The 20,062-nt window shown below is 35.0% G+C and overlaps 1 protein-coding gene across 2 annotated transcripts; it reads left to right on the forward strand.

Moving 5' to 3' along the window:
• The first annotated feature begins 9,143 nt into the window (after nucleotides 1–9,143).
• LOC114276314 (Cysteine proteinases superfamily protein) lies at nucleotides 9,144–19,353 on the forward strand. Of its 2 annotated transcripts, none has more exons than XM_028218092.2 (3): nucleotides 9,144–9,476; nucleotides 17,687–17,799; nucleotides 18,032–19,353. In XM_028218092.2, the coding sequence occupies exons 2-3, from the start codon at nucleotides 17,696–17,698 to the stop codon at nucleotides 18,912–18,914; spliced, it is 987 nt and encodes a 328-aa protein (XP_028073893.2). In that variant the 5' UTR covers nucleotides 9,144–9,476; nucleotides 17,687–17,695; the 3' UTR covers nucleotides 18,915–19,353. The 2 variants fall into 2 exon arrangements, with proteins under 2 accessions (XP_028073893.2, XP_028073894.2); XM_028218093.2 differs by having other exon boundaries at nucleotides 9,341–9,476; nucleotides 17,672–17,799.
• The last annotated feature ends 709 nt before the right edge of the window (nucleotides 19,354–20,062 follow it).

Consider the following 20,062-nt stretch of genomic DNA (forward strand, 5'->3'; position numbering starts at 1 on the left):
GAAGCCTTGAAAAACTTTGATTGATAAAGCTTGAAAGACTTGTTAGATGAACTTGTTTTGTCTTTGATTTTGTGCAAGGTATAATGTGTATCGCTTTGATAAAAGATCTTAGATATTGTTCATACAAACCCTTTATTACTTGTACCATTCACTGAGTATCCAAGCTCACCCTCTCTATATATATGTAGGTGATGAGTAGGACGGCGGTGATGCCTAGATGTGCTTTGCAACTTGTTTTGGACTCGCATTTTGTAGCATCTTGAAGATCATGCTTCTTAGCTTGTAATTCATTGTGTTTTGTATATGATGGCTTGAGAAGCCTTTTGGCCAAGATGTATTCTGTATTTCATTTTATTGTATCCAAGTTGTAAGACCTTGATAAGATGTATGACATTCTATTTGATCTATGTACAGTTCTTATAGACTAATTAGATTTACATTTATTGCTTCCGTACATGTTAGCCCCATATGTATACTCTGATTGTGTGTGAATCCTTGTAAGTTGACCTTTGGTAATCTCGGATTACTGGCCATCATGGCACCATTCTACTAGGGGCAGAATGGGGTCGTGACATCAACAATTTGGTGAAGGGTATAGCTGGTGTTTCAGTTACCAATTGTTGGTGATAATTACAAATAAAACACTAGAAAATATAAATAATAAAAATTACAATAACTATTGAAAGGGCTAAGGCGTGAAAAATTCGCTCTCTTTAAGGAGATTAAAGCCCTCTGTGGTTAGGCAAAAAGCCTTACACCGGTGCAGCAGAAAAAACCTTGACTTGTCCCCCCCAGGATATAACAGCCCGACTAAGTCGTATGATTTTCCAATGCTACACAATTGGTTAAACCCAAAGCTTCATCATATACACCATTTATTTCTTTGCCTGATAATCTCACACAAAAATAATAAAATAACAAACACTTCTTCTCGCTTTTTCAAGATAAGAGGTTAGCTCAATTTATAGGAGAGGAAACTTAGTGGCAAGAAAAGGGTTAACTTGGTGGGCAAGAAGACTTGGAGGAAAAGAAAAGAGAAGAGTTACTTGGTAGGCAAGAATACTTGAAGGAAAAGAAAAGAGAACTTAGAGGGAAAGAAAATTTTCTTAGAGGCAAAGAAAGGTAGCTTGGAGTCCAAACACACAATATAATCTATAATACATTATAATATTAAAATATTGACTAACATTCCCCCACCTATTTTAATATTATAGGTAACAAAATCTGAGATTATTAGGCAAATATGGATATTATGCATCATGGCAGGTGTGCTCTGCATTGAACCTCTATTAGTGAAACAATAATATCTATTCTAGAGCCAATAGTATGCTCTGCATTGAACTATGACTGCTTAAGAGAAATAAATAATTATTGTACACACATAATATTCCAGGTGTTCATATAAGCTTTAATAGCCAGCACATTACAGGCTTGTCCAATCCCAGGATTCATGAGTGTGTTTGAGAATCAGCCTAAATCTCATAGGTAGTGGCCCTACTACCACATTCACATAGGTGAATTCTGTCAAGGGTGCTCTTGTAACTATGACACCCCACTTAAAAGAGTTATAGAAATTCATTAAGAGTTTTTTTAATAACTCAACCTCTACAAAATTACAGGATAAATGCACTTACATCATAGGGATGGGTAAAAATTAATTTAGTGCATTTCTCATAGCCATCACATGATCGTTCTTCTCATTGAACCTAGTTACAAGATCTCTGGTCCTTGGGTCGAGTATCCTCATACATAGCTCCTGCGGGTCGAGTATCCTCATACATAGCTCCTGCTATTTTCAATAGGCTTCAACCCCATCGCCTTCGATGTATTCTAGATTTTATCTCTTGCTAAGGCCTTAGTTAATGGATCTACAAGGTTATCACCAGATTTAATATAATCCACATTTATGATGCCATTATTCATATAAGATTTCATAGTACTGTGTTTTCTTCTAATAGGTCTAGATTTACCGTTATAATAACGGTTATTAACTCCACCAATTGCTGTGGTGCTATCACAATGAATCAATATAGGTGGAATCGATTTTTCCCAACAAGAGATTACATTTAACAATCTCTCAATCAATTTGCTTTTTCACTAGCAGTAACTAAAGCAATAAGCTCAGCCTCCATTGTTAAATTAGTAATAATGGTTGGTTTTTTCGATTTCTAACTTATAGCACCACCTCCCAATGTAAATAAGTAACTAGTGGTTGATAATGAATCACCTGACAAGGTGTTCTAATCGGCATCACTGTAACCTTGAAGTACTGCATGATACTTATTATAAAACAAGCCATATTTTATGGTACCAAATAAATATTTCATAATTTGCTCAATGGCTAGCCAGTGATCACTGCCAGTCTTGCTAGTAAACCTGTTAAGTACTCCAACTACATAGGCAATGTCAGGTTTAGTACAGTTAGTCGCATAATGCAAGCTATCAATCATACTAGCATATTCCTTTTGATTAATTACATCTTCATCATTTTCAACAAGAAATAAGCGCACATGAGGATCAAAAGTAGTAAGAACATGCTTGCACTTATAAAAATTATATTTTCTCAAAATTTTCTCAACATAATGCGATTGATCAAGAAATATACCATCACAGGTTTTAGTAATTTTCATTCCCAAAATATAATTAGCCTCACTAAGATCTTTCATATCAAAATGGCTACTAAGCATATTTTTAGTTTCCACGATAATATGCAAATTAGAGTCAATATAAATAAATCATCCATATAGAGGCTTATAATGACATGTGAATTTTCTTCAGATTTATAGTAGATGCATTTATCATATTCATTAGTTTTATAGTCATTCTCAATCATGCAAGAATCAAATTTCTCATGCCATTGTTTAGGGGCCTATTTTAAGCCATATAGGGATTTAACTAGTTTGTAGACTTTGCTTTCTTGACTAGGTTCTACAAAACCCTCAGGTTGATCCATATAGATTTTTTTATCTAGGTCTCTATTTAAAAATGCTGTTTTAACATCCATTTGATGAGTTTTTAGATCATGAATTACAGCCACTGCACTTAATAATCTAATGGATGTAACTCTAGTAACTGAAGAAAATGTATCAAAAAAGTCGAGATTTACTTGTTATTTAAAACCTTTTGCAACAAGCCTTACTTTATATTTATTAATTGTTTCATCGGTTCAAGTTTTTTCCTCAAAACCCATTTATAGCCAATAGTTTTACAACTTGGTGGAAAGTTTACTAATACCCAAGTTTTGTTGGATAATAATGATTCCATCTCATCATTTACAGCCTCATTCTAAAAAACAAAGTTAGGAAATGCCAAAACTTCTTGTAAAGTTAATGGAGTTTCCTCCACATTAAAAACATGATAATCAAGGCCAAAATCTTTTTCTAATCTGGCTCTTTTACTCATTTTAGGTTCAAAAACTATAGTGTCTTGGTTTTGTAAAAGAGGAGTAGAAGAACCGGTTTCAAAAAAAAATATTTTCTTAATAATTTTGACCTCCACTATTTTTAAATTTAAAAGGAAATTTTTCTTCATGAAAAATTGCATCACCTGATTTAAAAACTATTTTGTTTTCAATATCAAAAAATCTATAAACTGTACTATTTATTGCATATCTAAGAAAAGCACAAGTGGCACCTTTCACACCTAATTTAGGTCTTTTAAGGTCCACAAGTCTAATAAAAGCTAGACAACCTCAAATCCTCAAATATCCCAAATTTGGCTTATGTCCTTTCCACAACTCAAAATATGTAACTTTTGTTTTTTTATGTGGCACTCTATTCATAACATAAGATGCAGTTAAAATTGCTTTTTTCCACAAATTTAAAGGAGCACCTGCTTCAATTAGTGTTGCATTTGTTAAATTAGTTAAAGTTCTATTTTTCCTTTCTGCTATACCATTAGATGCAAGTGAATATGGTGGAATAGTTTTATGGATTATCTCCAAAGACTGAGCAAACGAGTTAAATCCAAAAGATTCATACTCCCCGGCCTCTATCATTTCTATATCTTTTAATCTTTTTACCGAATTGATTTTCAACTTCAATAAGGAATTCTTTAAATTTTTCAAAAGCATCACTTTTATTTTTTAACAAGTATACATAAGTGTATTTTGAAAAATCATCAATAAAAGTAATAAAATATCTATTTCCACTATGTGTTAAAATTTCTTCAAATTTACATAAATCAATGTGAATTAATTCTAGCAATTCAGTATTTCTTATTACACTTTTATGAGGCCTTTTAGTTATTTTTGCTTGACTACAAATTTTACATTTCCCAAAATTATTTGTTAGTCTGGGAATTAATCCTAAACTACTCATGACTCCCATATATCGGCTATTCATGTGACATAGACGAGAATGCCAAAAATTCATAGAAGACAACATGTAAATAGAAACATTTGCTTTCTTATTCTCAACATTTAATTTAAACATTCAATCACATGCATATCATTTTTCCACAAATATGCCTTTTTTAGTGATTACATATTGGTTAGATTCAATAGTCTGCTTGAAGCCAGTTTTGTTGAGCAAATAACTCGACATCAAATTTTTCTTCATGGACGATGTGTACAACACATCTTTTAAAACAAGCACACGTCTAAAGGTAAAATTCAGCTCAACATCCCCACACCCGAGCACCTTGGTTAAACTGGAGTCACCAAGCATAACAATCTTCTCATCATTAAAAGGAGTAAAATCTTTGAACCAATCTTTATCATAGTAGACAAGCCTGTTGGCACCAGAGTCTGCCCACCATCCTTCCACAGATTGAACCATAAATAATCTGTAATCATAGCCACAAATGGTTCCTCGGTAACATTAGCCTGTGGTCGAGACTGTTATTTCTGAAATTTGCAAGTTCGAGCAATATGCCCACTTTTGTCACACACAAAACATGTCACATTTGTCAAGTCTTGTGAAGAGGGTTCTTGGTTCCATTTCTTTTGCCTCGGGTAATTTTTATTTTGTGGCCTTCCAGTATTTTTCCAAATTTTCTTAACTGGCTTCAAGTGACTATTGTTATGAAATCGACCTTTAGGTAAAGTATTTCCGGAAGTTAAATTTACCTTCGTAATGGAATGCTTTTGTGTCATGAGCGCATCTTGTTTTGTGGAATGCATCTTGTCCTCATGCTTCCTCCTCCACCCGAATCCGTATGATTAGAGTCTTCAAGGACGTCTCTTTTTGTTTGTGACGCATTGACTTCTGAAACTCCCTCCAAGATGATGGTAGTTTGTTAATAATACCTGCCACAACAAGATTGTCTTTAATTTTGATGCCTTCGGATCTAACTTCATCCACTAGCATTTGAAAATTTCGAACTTGCTCCATCAGTGATTTTCTATCTATCATCTGATAGCGAAAAAAATAGCTTGCCGCAGATTTTTTAGCGCATGCCTCTTTAGTGTCATATTTATTGTGCAAGGCTTTCCAAATTTTCTTGACAGTGGTGTAAGTAGTATCATAATAATCATAAAATTGATCTAAAAGACAATTCAAAAGATAATACTGACATTTATACTCATTTGTGTTGTATTTCTCGATTTTTTCAAGATGAGTGACATACTCCTCGTCGGTCATTTCTTCAGTGGAGACTTTGTTCGGATTTTTCTTGGTTAGGATATAGGCCACTTTGAGGAGACTGATGTAGAAAAGCACCTTACCTTTCAATCTCTTGAAATGGGTTCCCTTGAACCGGAAAGGCTTATTGAGATCGCTTGTATTCTCGTTGGGCTTCTCCAATACTGGCTCTATGAATTTTACTGTTTGAATCTCCTTAAAATTGTTGGTGATAATTACAAATAAAACACCAAAAAATATAAATAATGAAAATTACAATAAATATTGAAAGGGCTGAGGCGCGTGAAATTCGCTATCTTTAAGGAGATTCAAGCCCTCTACGGTTAGGCAAAGTCTCACACTGGTGCAGCAGATAAAACCTTGACTTGTCCCCACTAGGATACAACAGTCCAACTAAGTCGTATGGTTCACCAATACTGCACAATTGGTTGAACCCAAAGTTTTATCACATACACCATTTATTTCTTTGCCTGATAATCTCATACAAAAATAATAAAATAACAAACACTTCTTCTCACTTTTTCAAGATAAGAGGTCAGCTCAATTTATAGGAGAGGAAACTTGGTGGGCAAGAAAAGGGTTGACTTGGTAGGCAAGAAGACTTTGAGGAAAAGAAAAGACAAGAGTTACTTGGTGGGCAAGAATACTTGGAGGAAAAGAAAAGAGAACTTAGAGGGAAAGAAAATTTTCTTAGAGGAAAAAAAAGGTAGCTTGGAGAACAAGTTGCTTGGAGCCTAAGCACACAAAATAATCTATAACACATTATAATATTAAAATATCTGCTAACACAAAATAATCTGTAACACATTATAATGTTAAAATATCTCGTCAATGTCATTAGTGGTAAAGTTCTTAGTTAAGGCATATTTGAAAGTATAAGTAGGCTTAGTTTCTATATTTCTTCATTCTATCGAGCCTAGACCAGAAGTTTTGTACTCAAGTTAGATGCTGAAATATGTTTGGATTGGAGATCTTAAAAATGCCTGACTTTTGAGTTGATCTATGGAAGTATTATTTTTGGATGTGTGTTTGTGTATGCTTTTTTTTTTTTATATATATATATATTTGTTTCTTTCTTGTATTTAACAGGACTTAGGTTATATTTCGATCAATGATTCAAATACATGATAATGGATTCATTTCATTCTTATCTTTGCATTTACAAATGCCCATGAATCTCTATGAGCTAAACAGAGTGCTAGTATTTTATAGATTATAATTGTTTGAAGTATCAGTTTTATCTTATTGTTTTGAAGAAATCAAATTCTTTACGAGGGTAGCAAGTAAAGAAAGATGGGCTAATTTTGGTAGCATATTAATGGTTGCTTCATTATGATTATGCATGTTAATGTTCCATTAGATGATAAGAACAGATGCATTGATAGTTTGAAAATTGATAATTCTGCCTATCTATATCCTCTCATTTGTGGAGTTGTAACATCTCTAATGGTTGGCGCCAAAATAACAATGTTAAAACTAAACTTTGACAGATGCATTGATGGTCTGAAAATTGATAATCCTACTTATCTGTATCCTTTCATTTGTGGAGTTATAACATCTCTAATGGTTGGTGCCAAAATAACAATGTTAAAACTAAACTTTGACATGTCACAATGTTAAACAAAGTTGTGTGAAGGAGACAAATGATTTACAAGACATTAGTGACTCATTTTTAATTCCTCAAAAAACTGTTCTTTTAATGCTCATTTTTTCCTTCCAAAATCTCTCATTTATTCTTTAAATCTCATATATATTGTGGGGGCATATTTTGTGAATGACAGCGCGTGACCGAAGTTACGCCGACGTGTCAGCCAGAGTGCTACGTGACTTGGTTATGTGCGAGATGATCTTAGTTAGGCCGAGATTATCTTTGGAGATATCGGAATTCGAGATGAGCGGATAAGTGACAAGAGTCCGAGAACAGGGGAGGATCTCAGTTTGGATATAGACAAAGTTCTTAGGGAGTTTATCTTTATCTAACTGGGAGTACAAGATGAGCATTGAACAAAAGTCCATTAAAGCTAGACTTCTACAGGGATCAAGTTAGTGCTGACTATAAAAGTAGGGCACCATCGTGGGTCTAAGGTATGCTTTTTACGCTCTGTCTAGTGAGTTAAGTACTAATTGTTATCTTTGAGAGAAATTGATTACTGACTTGATCATCGGAGTGTCCTCAGTTGGATGAACCACCGTCGAATTATTATCTTTCTGCAACAGGTTGTTCGGGCTCAATCTATTCTACCTGTGCTCTCTTGCTAAGTTTTCTTATTTAGTTGTATGGTCAAAAATCAACACCCATATATATATATATATATATCATAATCTGTTACAAGGGATAAACTACTTTCAGTGTTGTTCTAGATCTTCTTGGTATATTATGAGCTTGATGAAGTTGACTGTCCAGTTCATTGTTGGTAGGCCCATTGTGGATTTTATTTTAACAATTTGATTTGTTCATAATTCTGTTTAGGAAGTAAGATTTTAGCCTTATTTAGGTTAAAATTCATAAAAAGATAAAATAGATTAAGGGGTTGTTTGAGATATCTTAAATAAGTACACTTTTTGACTTTTTGGACTAAAAAATTGAGGAAAAAAAGATGATTGTTTGGGTTAACTTTTTGACTTTTTACCAAAAAATATGTATTAAAAAATTATATAAATTAGTATATAGGAGAAGTTTGTGCATTGTAGGATGTACGGTAGGCAGCACGGTTTGCAGGGTAGTATAGGAGATGTTTGCCTCATTTTCGAGTATTGAATTGGACAGTGTTGTTCGGCACGTGGGGACCCACCACGGGTCCCATTTTTCTAATCGGAACCGAGTGCTATATGCTTGTAAAAAATCAAGTTGATCGGATATCGATAGCTATCTGATCGGATTATTTTTTTGTCAATCATTAACTATAACACCATTCATTTTTTTTTGTACAAAACAGATTTGATTATGTAGTTAGATATATCCGATTAACGTGATTTTTTATATTATATAGTACTTGACGAGTTCTACACATTGAACGGTTCAGATTATCAAAATGGGACCCGTGATGGCCCCTACGAGCCGAACAACACCATTCCGGGTTAATTTTTTTGTGCACTCCGCGTTGTAAATTTGTACCACTGACCATCACTTCAATATGTATGGCTTGTACTTGGTCATCACTGACATTACTTCACCATTGTGTATGCTTGTACTTGACACCTGTGTAATTTGTTTTTTTTATATATTTTTTTGATAAATAGTAATAACTTTTTAACTTTTTTAATAACTTTTTTATTTTTTATCTTTTTCAATATATGCCAAACCAAGTCTAAAATAATTAATAAGATAAAATATCACATCAAATTCATAATTATTTCACTTTTTTTGTCACAAATATCATATCCCACTATAAAAAATAACCAATTATCTTTTCAAATATAAAAATTTTAATCTATTAAAATAATCAAAAATTAAAATAACTTATTAAAATAATAACTTTTCAAACAGCCACAATGTGTGTCATTTACTGTTATGGTGCAATTTCAATAACATCAAAACCACATCGAAACGCATAATTTTTCACTTCTGGTGGGCCGGTAAGGGGTCAAAGATGGGAGGGTCGGCGTAGGTTCCGATTTATAAAAGCCAACCCGCCAGATCAACTGACCTGAAACCTTTGGATTAAATCTATCAAAATAAATGTACACACACTCGCCCACACACAATCAATTCTCAAACAGCCCTAATTCACGCCCCCAAAACATCTTTCATTCATCTATTTCGTCTCCCTTTCTGCTCTTCCTCCTTACCTTGCCGATCGGCGCCACCGCGCCACTAGCCTTGCTTTCACCGCCGTTAGGCTTTCGGGCGCTGGTTCTCCACCCGCCGCTGGTGCTCTTCGCTCGCCGCCGCTGGTATGTAGCTCTCTCTTTATCCCACGATGCATCGATAGGTTTATTTGTAGTGTCTCTCTTTGTGTTCTGTGTAGAGTATATATATATATATATATATATATAAGACTGATTTTTCGGACTCCATTTTCGACCATGAACCCTTCTTCAGCTTCTCTGGATCAATGTCTATGGTTTTCATGGCCCGGAATTTCACATTTCAAACCAATGCTGCTTTCGTAATCACTACTCTTTGTGGGTTTTGTGTTGCATGTGGTTTTTGTGATCTGGGTCGTTCCCATTTCTTCGATTCACAGCCTCGTCATTCTGGGTTTGAGTGATTTTGTGGTTTTTGATTCGGGTCTGTAGAATTTAAACCCTTTGGTCATGTATTTACATTGAGAGCTCTCTTGGGTGGTTCTTTGATTTTGCCTTTCTGAGTGCGTAATATTGTTGAAAATTAATTTATAAAAGATTTGTATTTTGTAATAGATAATGGACGAGGGAAATGCAAGCGATGCATAATATTTTTTTTAGTATTTATTGCCCTTTTTTGTGTGTTGATAAATAGTATTTATTGCTTTGTTAAATTGTTATTGTATAATTTGCTTGGATTGTTGGATTTTTAGTTTACTAGTTTGCTAATGTTTAATGTTAGATTAGAGGAATGAACATCTATTTTAATTTTGACTATTTTAGTGAATTTATAAATTAGATATTTTTACTCTTTAATTCAAGTTTTATAATTTGACTTGTGTGTTTTTTATAAACCGCCAATCCGTCCAAACCGTCAAGCCAAAACCACCATTATTTGCCAACTGAACCGCCGATTTTTGATTAAAAAAATGACAATTTCTAATGACACATTTATTAATCCGCCACCCACCATGCGATTTCTATTTTACTCCTAAACTGCACCGACTTACACCGCGCACACCCCTAATTGTGAGGTGGTGGGGAATGAATTGGGTTCATCTTTGCAATTTGCAATCTTTGGCAGATTTTTTTTTTGGGGGCCATATTGTGATCATTATGGCTCAAACGCAGTGGCATTATTTTTGGAGGGGTTGAATTGAAGTGAATATGGAGGATCTGGTTGATTAATCAGGTCCTATTGTTTGGTTGCATTGTGCACTATGTAGCACAGACACGTCTCCTAAGGCAACGTTTGGGTGTCAGACACGGACACGGACACGGACACGGACACGGACACGCGTCGGACACGCGGTTGACATGTGTCCGACACTCTACCCTACGTGTCCCTTTTTTTTTTTTGAATTTTTGCAGCCGGACACTTGTTTGGACACTGTTGGACACGCTGTGGACACGTTATGGACAGAGAGGGAGAGAAACCCTAACCTGTTGTAGACAGAGAGAGAGAGAAACCCTAACCTGTTGTAGACAGAGAGTGAGAGAAACCCTAACCTGTTGTAGACACACAGAGAGAGAGAGAGAGAGGGTGAAGAACCTGTTGAAATGAAGCCCTAGATCAGGTATATTCTTCGATCAGGTGTCGTCTTCCTCGTCTTTCTCGTCTGTGTTGTCTCCCTCTCTGCTCTCTCTCTGCTTTCTATCTCTCTCTCTCTCTCTCGCTATGGTGTTTCGGCGCCCTCGATCAACCATCGATTGACCATCGATCGCCCTTGTTTGACCATCGTTTGACCATTGATCGACCTTCGATCGCCCTCTCTGCTCTCTCTCTCTCTCGCTAAAATGTTTGGCGCCCTCGTTTGACCATCGACATATACATATATATACTATTATTATTAGTATATATATTATATACTAGATATATATTTGAATAAACATCTTTTTTTTTTTCTTTTCCTTTTTTCTATTTTTTAGATATTATTATTTGTTTAAATAAATTATTTTTATTTATAAAAAAATTTTAATTTGTGAACAATATTTGATATTAAAATAAATAAATAATATTTATATTTTTCAAATTTACATATAATAAATAAATAAAATTATATATATTAAACGTGTCCCCAGCGTGTCGTGTCCCCTATTTTTGAAAATTTGTATTTTTCCGTGTCCGTGTCGTGTCCCGTGTCCGTGTCCGTGCATCATAGATTGTGCATCTCGACCCTTAAGATTGCTAACTTAGATTTAAATTCCCATTCTTTGTGTCTGCTGATGGATTATGTTCAAGATATAGTAGTAATAAATAAACTAAGTATGACATTAATGATTTAGTACAACAAAAAGGAAAAATACACCTTAAAAACACAAGAAGTTTTTCTCATCAAACCTCTACCCATAAAAAGAGGCTCGAGATGTAAAAACTAGCTAAACAACGCCTATTCTCATTCACTACAAAACCGAAAATATGTACTAGTTTGGCATCCTAAATAAATATAGCTTTAGCATTTTTGAGCAATTGGACTAGCTTGCCTTGGATATGGAGGCTCATGATCTCGTTAGAACTGCCAATCTTAACTTTGCTATCCATCTAGGTCCGTTCTAACATACAAAACGAATGTATTGGCATTTCATTAAACACTAAGGTTGCGTTTGATAGAACTTTCTAACTATGATTTGATAGTAGGAGTTATATTTTGAGTTTGTGAGTTTTGGAATTATGATTTGAGTGTGAAAAATTTGTTTGGTAAAAGAGTTTTGAAAAGAGTTTTGAATTAAGTGGGAAATTTTTGATGTGACATTTGATATTTGATACAAAAATTTACAACTCATAACCAAACATACAACTTAAAATTCTATTAAAACACATAAATTTTTTTTTTAAATTCGGAAAATATTTTTTTCGAATATATGAAAATTAAAATGTAAAAAAAAAAAAAATTTCACTATTCCGGTCAACTAGCTTAATGATCGGTGGGACATCCGGTAGGACGTCCGGTGGGACGACCGGTTATGCCAAATTAAATTTTTTTTTTTTTGAAAATTGCGCCTCACAGAGAGTTTTTTGCAGAGTTGTGGAAAATTAGTTCCAAAGCTCTATCCAAACACGTATTGGAACGTAGGGGTAGAATCAACGTTGGAAATCGTTCCAAACACAGCCTAATTCTTTGAGTTTTCCATATGCAGCAATTTCTATTGATGTAGATTCTAACTATCATTAAAATACTAATGAACCACTTTAACAAACAAATGAATGGGTTTACACTATCAAATGTTTAGTGGCACATCAAACAATATGTCATGAACAACTACTTCCAATCGTCAAAGTTAAAACACATCCAACCCAATTTTCACATAACCACATATTTGCATTTTAATACTTTCTGCTATTCCAAATGATGCCAGATATTAGTGTGTTTAGTGTGTCCATTTGTTTCAGTGTTCAACATAAATCTCACAACAATGGTTGTTAGAACATGGTGAAAATGGTTAGTTTTTTGGAAAGAAAAACTAAATTAAAAATGTGAAAGTCAGTTATATCTCATAACCAAGGCCAACCCTGAGTCAAATGATATCACATTTAGAGAAATTCTTAAGCCCACAACAACCAAAGATTAAATGGGAATCAGTTAAAGGTACACTTCAGGTTATTTCGGAAGTTTTTAAAGTTTTATTGGCAAACCATAATAAGCTGAAGAAAAAGAAAAAAAAAAAAATTTGTAGTGTTTAAACCTTACATTGATCAATTCCATGTTTAATTAATTCGTAAGAATAAAAAGCATAGCTAAACATTTTATCATGCTGATCAACTTGAAAAAAGCCTGAAATTTTAAAATAGGCTATGAATTCCTAAGAAAATAACTAGGGTTTCAGTAGCATAACTTCGACATCAACAACAACAAACAAAACGGAACACTAAATTGGGCCATACAAATTTAACATTTGCAGAAATTCAACATTGCTTAAAGTCCTAATTCATTTTAAATAAATTAACTCAAATAGAATTAGAAGCAAAATACCCAAAAAAAAAAAAAAAAATTTATCATATAATTAGCTATGAAGCATAGGTATGGGTACGAGTACTGGTACAATATGAGTACGCCGATACGGTAAAATTTGAAAAAAAGTAGGGTACGGGTAAGGCTTGATACGCTTGTAAAAAAATTATATATTTTTAATTTAGAGTAATGCAAAAATTAATTAAATGGTTTAATTTGTTAATATTCAACTTACAATTAACATTTAATGCCAAAAGTAAAGATATAAATCAAATTAAATATCAATATATTAAATTACTTACAAACCATAGTTTAATTTTAAAAACATGCAAAGCATAAAACTAAAAATAAAGAAGTCTACTGAAAGGAGTTTTATCTCTATAGTAGAAGAACATATTATTTCAACTGAGGTACAGTATGGCTTGGTTTTATAATAGATACATCTGGGTACGTCAAAAATTAAGAAGAAAAAATTTGGATATGTGTTTCGTGTATCCAGTATGTATGTAGAAGTACCGTACAAGGTACCATTTGTCGGTAAGTACTCGGTACGGGTACAACATATTTTTCGAAGTACCCATGCTTCATAGATAAGTAGAGAAGCATGAACAGAACAACTAAACAAAGAATCTGATACAACACTTATTATCAATCCCATATGCTATAATGAATTTAGAGAGAGAGACCTACAAAGGAAAGCATGATTGTTCGGCCAAAAGGGAGAAGCAATTGAGCTGTATTAAAATTTTTCAAAAACCCTAGCAGTCTAGCATTACCCTTTGCATTATATAGAAAAGTAATAAATCACTCGGCTCATGTTTAAATTTTAGAATGGTGGTTTAACCCAATCTCACTTCTCTGATCAGGTTATATTTTATGATATGGGTTTCAACACTAAAAGTAATTTTGATTGAACCGGTTCATGTACTTGGTCATACAAATCGGTCTTTTTTTCTTTTCTTATTAGTTGTTTTAGGGTTGTAAAATTGGCCCACAAGCTCGCAGCCCTCCCGAAGCTTGCCAGTGGTCTGGAGCGGCCCAGCCCGCCCAAGCTTGAGCCCAACCTGTGACCTTGGGCTTGAGCCGTGTGTTTTGGGGCTTGAGCCGTGTGTTTTGGGGCTTGACCCGACCTGGAGCCTAGCACACCAGCCTACTCAAGGTCCACTCTAAGGCTCGGCCCACCTGGCCCTCCCGAGGCCCACTATCATTCCCAAGCTATTTTTGTGGAGAAAAAATAAAATTTTAGTAAAAAAAAATAAAAAAAGGGTCAGGCCCGACCCAAGCACAAGCTCAGGTGGCCCGGCCCGCCTAAGACCGAGTACTTCCTGGGCTTGGGCTTAGGCTTAGGCTTAGGCTTGGACTTGGGCTATGATTTTGTGCAAGTGGGCAAACCCCACCCGGCCCGATTTTTCTTGAGCTGTGTGTTTTGGGGCTTGGCCCGACCTAGAGCCTGGCACACTAGCCTACTCAAGGCCCACTCTAAGGCCCGGCCCTCCTGGCTCCCTCGAGGCCCACTATCATTCCCAAGCTATTTTTGTGGGGAAAAAATAAAATTTTCGTAAAAAAAAAAAAAAAAGGGTCAGGCTAGATCCAAGCCCGAGCCCAGGTGGCCCGGCCCGCCTAAGACTGAGTACTCCCTGGGCTTGGGCTTAGGCTTAGGCTTAGGCTTGGACCTGGGGCATGATTTTGCGCAAGTGGGCAGACCCCACCCGGCCCGATTTTGGCGAGAGCCCGTTAGGCCCGATGGTGGGTTGGGCCACTTTGGACAGCGGGCAAGCTTTGGGTTCACTGCTGGCCGATTTTACACCCCTAAAGCAACTAATAAAAAAAGAAAAAAAAAAGACCGGTTTGTGCGACCAACGAACTGGTTCAGTCAAAGTAACTTCAATTGTTGAAACCCATATATAATAAAATAAAACCCAATCAGAGAAGTGAGATTGGGTTAAACCACCTTTCTAAAATTTAAACATAAACCGGGCGATCTATTACTCTTCTACATAATGCAAAGTGTAATGCTAGACTGCTAGAGTTTTTGAAAATTTTTAATACAACATTGCTCGTCTCTTTTGGCCGAACAATCGTGCTTTCCTCTTCAGGTCTCTCTCTCTAAATTCATTATTCGTATATGACTAGCATATGGGATTGATAATAAATGTTGTATCAGATTCTTTGTTTAGTTGTTTTGTTCATGTTTCCCTTACATGATATATATATATATATATATTTTTTTTTTTTTGAGTTAATTTGGAATGAATTAGCACTTTAAGCAATGTTGAGTTTCTAGAAATGTTAAATTTGTATGGCCCATTTTAGTGTTTCATTTTGTTTGTTGTTGTTGATGTCAAAGTTATGCTACTGAAACCCTAGTTATTTTCTTATGATTTCTTAGCCTATTTGAAAATTTAAGTCTTTTTTTCAAGTGGGTCTACATGATAAAATGTTGAGCTATGCTTTTTATTTTTACGAATTAATTAAACATGGAATTGATCGATGTGAGGTTTAAACACTCTTGTTTGTTTGTTTGTTTGTTCGTCCACCCCTACCCCCCCCCCCCCCCCCGGCGCAATTTTTTAAGATTTGCCAGTAAAACTTTAAAACTTCCAAAGTAACCTGAAGTGTACCTTTAATCTTTGGTTGACGTTGGCTTAAAAAATTCTCTAAATGTGGTATCATTTGACTCAGGGTTGACCTTGATTATAAGATATAACTGAGTTTCATATTTTTAATTTAGTTTTTCTTTCCAAGTGTAAAAATTGAACTTTGTATTGTAAGCGTTCTAGCAAGGTTCTGAAAAGCGGTTGCGGTCGCCGTAACGGTGGCGGTGACGCGGTTGCGGTTGCGGGGTGTAAAGGCCATAGTGTAACGGTTGCGGTAACCGGAATTGTGAATTTTTTTATTTTTCGCATAATTTGAAAAAAACTTACCGATACGTATTTTTTTTTTCCATGATCATATTTATTGGGTTAAAAATAAATATTGATCAATTTTTGTAAATTTTTAAGTATGATTCAATATATTTCATATTTTTAAATCACTATAAACTGAGTTTTTTACATTTTATTTTAATAATTAATGACTTTATATTTTACAAAAAATCAATCACTAACTATTATATATATATACATATTCTAACCAAGTCAAATAGATAATGACCACACTTATTATTATTATTATTTTCAAACAATATATAAATAGACACACATAAATAAAATGGTTTAGTGATAGCAGCTGAATAGAATAGCATAGGCCTTATAGTTTCAAAAAATCAATAACATGTTCTTCATCTTCCCTCTTCTCTCTCTCTATCTCTTGCTCCATTTTCTCTCTTTATCTTCCCTCTTCTCTCTATCCTTCTTCCCCTACTTTCAACTTTTTTTTGTGTTTTTTTTCGAAAGAAATAGTTTGGAACTGTTATGTAACAGTGCGTAACAGGCCGTTACGGCACCGTTACGACCGCTATGGCAGCCACTACAGCCTACACACATGTGAATCTCAATCACACTGCAAAAGCGGCCATAACGGGTGGCGGTAGCCGCCAAAACCGTTACGTAACGGTTGCGGCCGCTTTTTAAAACCTTGCGTTCTAGTAATTAAAAACTAACCATTTTCATCATGTTCTGATATTCATTGTTGTGAGATTTGTGTTAAATACTGAAACAAATGGACACACTAGACACACTAATATTTGGCATCATCTGGAATAGTAGAAAGTATTAAAATGCAAATATGTGGTTATGTGAAAATTGGGTTGGATGTGTTTAAGTTTGACGATTGGAAGTGGTTGTTCATGATATATTGTTTGATGCGCAACTAAACATTTGATAGTGTAAACCCATTCATTTGTTTGTTAAAGTGGTTCATTGGTATTGTCATGATGGTCAGAATCTGCATCAATAGAAATTGCTGTATATGGAAAACTGAAAGAAATAGTGTTTAATGAAATGCCAATACATTCGTTTTGTATGTTTGAATGGAACTAGATGGATAGCAAAGTTAAGATTGTAGCCTTATAGAAATATAGTCTGCACTCTTCCTTTTTGAGGTAATAGGTCAACTTAGACCCAAGCAAGCTTGCAAAGCAATCGAGGCGAGAGCATGAAATATGAGATCATAACTGATAGCCTACAAAACAAACAGTTTGGTATATAATAGTGTTATAAGAGAATCTGTAGTGCTTGAGCCCCACAGGTATACCTTACTCATTTAGAAGTGACCGGTAAATGCAATGAAGGTATACTTAATTTTATTCTGTGGGTAATAAATGGTTCACTGTTATATTTCACTTTTTCGTGTTTCTTATAATTGAGCATAAATTTATTATCATTACCCACAAAGTGTCTCCTACTCTATTAGCCCCTTGATTTTCAGGGTTCCCAAATGGAGGGCACTGAAGAACCACAGGAAAAGCAGTCTGAAGAGATTCCAGAAAACATGCCTCAGAAGAACCAAGAAACTCGTGATGAAATGCTATCTAGGCACAGGTAATGTATCCCTGTCTAACCTGAGCCTGATGGAATCTAGAAAGGTGATAATATTTTGTGACACGTAAAGATATTGATAACAAGTGCCTAAGATTTTTGTAAATATAAATAGAAAATTGTAAGCATAAACATTATACAAGATCTAGCGATTCGTCTTCTTGAGTTATTTAATTTTGACTTTTCCTTTCCTTTTTTTTTTTGTTCTTTGATAATGATTTTATCACACGCGCAGGAAAGAAATTTCCCAGCTGCAGGACAAAGAAATTGCACTGAAGAAGGCAGCAGCTAAAGGTAGTAAGGCTGAACAGAAAGCTAAGAAGAAACAAGTGGAAGAAGAGGTCTCTCAACTTTCTGCAAATCTCAAAGAAAGACATGCTGAGGAACTTGCTTCTTTGGGCTATAGCAGTAGTAATGATGGCAATAATAAGGGAAACCTCGACAATCTGGTGAAGGCTATAGCTGGGGTTTCTGTTACCAATCAAGCTGAACATTCAAAGCCCAGTAAGAGCGTTAAGAGGCGTGAAAAAAGAGCTCAGCAAGAAGCGGCCAGAGAACAGAAAATACAAGAAGAGCAGAGCAACATTGTCAGTGATCGTATTATTGAAAACAAAAAGTTGGAAAAAAAGCTTGAACCCCTCGGATTGACAATCAATGAAATAAAGCCAGATGGGCATTGCATGTACCGAGCCGTTGAGGACCAGCTGGCCCTTCTCTCGGGAGGCTCTTCTCCTTATACTTACCAAGAGCTTAGAGAAATGGTGGCTGCTTATATGAGGAAACATGCATCTGATTTTCTCCCATTTTTCCTCTCGGAGAATATGACAGATGGTGAATATTCTGACAATTCGCTTACGCAGAGGTTTGAGGATTACTGTAGAGAAGTAGAGTCGACAGCAGCATGGGGAGGACAACTAGAGCTTGGTGCTTTGACTCATTGCCTAAAGCAATGTATCAAAATATTTTCAGGATCGTTCCCCGATGTGGAGATGGGGAAGGAGTACAAGTCCAACAACGGGGCTGGATCGTCTAATCCAGGTATTATGTTATCATACCATAGGCATGCATTTGGGCTCGGCGAGCATTATAATTCTGTGGTCCCTAGTTTGACCCAATAGGCATGATGATAACATATGTGAAATTTTACTGTGTTTTATGCAATGTCGTTGTGAGCACAAGTCTTAAGTTAAAAGTACAGTTCTTGTTAAATTTTTAATGCGATCGAGACTTGTTAATACTATGTCTCGTCAATGTCACTAGTGGTAAAGTTCTTGGTTAAAGGCATATTTGAAACTATAAGTAGGCTGAGTTTCTATATTTCTTCGTTCTACTCTGCCTAGGCAAGAAGTTTTCTGCCTAAGTCAGATGGTATAGTACGTCTGAATTGGAGATCTTAAAAATGCCTGACTTTTGGGTGGATCTATGGAAGCATTATTTTTGGATGTGTGTTTGTGTATGTTTTTTTTTTTATATTTGTTTCTTGTATTAACAGGACTTAGGTTGTATTTCGATCAATGATTTAAATACATGATAATGGATTCATTGAGGTTCATTTCATTATTGTCTCATCTTTTCATTTACAAATGCCCATGAATGATAAATCATATATCAAACCCTGAATTTGAAAATTTGACGATAAATCTCTATGAGCTAAATAGTGTTAGTATTTTAATAAGGTAGTATTTTTTTTGGGCCACCACAATTGCTCCAAAACTTTTATTGTCTTCAGTAGAAAGAATGAGAGTTTTTATTGCCGAACTACGCTGTTCAAAAAGATATTAGGTTTATGGATAAAGAACATTTTATAAATGAATAAAATGAATGAATGAATGAATGACTGTATGAATGCATGTATGCTTGAATGTATGTATAAATGTATGTCTGGCGAGGGTCGTAGGCTGTGGTATTATAACCCTCGGGCGAGGGCCGTAGGCTGTGGTATTATAATCCCTAGGCGAGGGCTACACTAAGGATGCCACAATTACTATATGTATGTTTTGCTCCGAATGCGAAGATTGTTTTGTATTCGGAGACTGTCGTTGATTTTAAGTGGCGAATAGTTGCCAATATTGCAAGGATTTTGAATAGTGTATCTTGTGTCATTGATTGCTTATACCAAATGATGTAGACTTGTTAAGCACAAATAAGTGGAAAGCTGAAAAACTGGCACCAATAGTAGAGCATTAAAAAATAGCATCGCTCCATTGTAAGGTATTGCTGAATAGTTTTTGGAAGCAGATTGAAACAGATTGCCGATTTAGTTAAG

Source organism: Camellia sinensis, chromosome 12 (genome assembly GCF_055761805.1).
Source record: "Camellia sinensis isolate YWXY chromosome 12, ASM5576180v1, whole genome shotgun sequence".
NCBI lineage: Eukaryota > Viridiplantae > Streptophyta > Magnoliopsida > Ericales > Theaceae > Camellia > Camellia sinensis.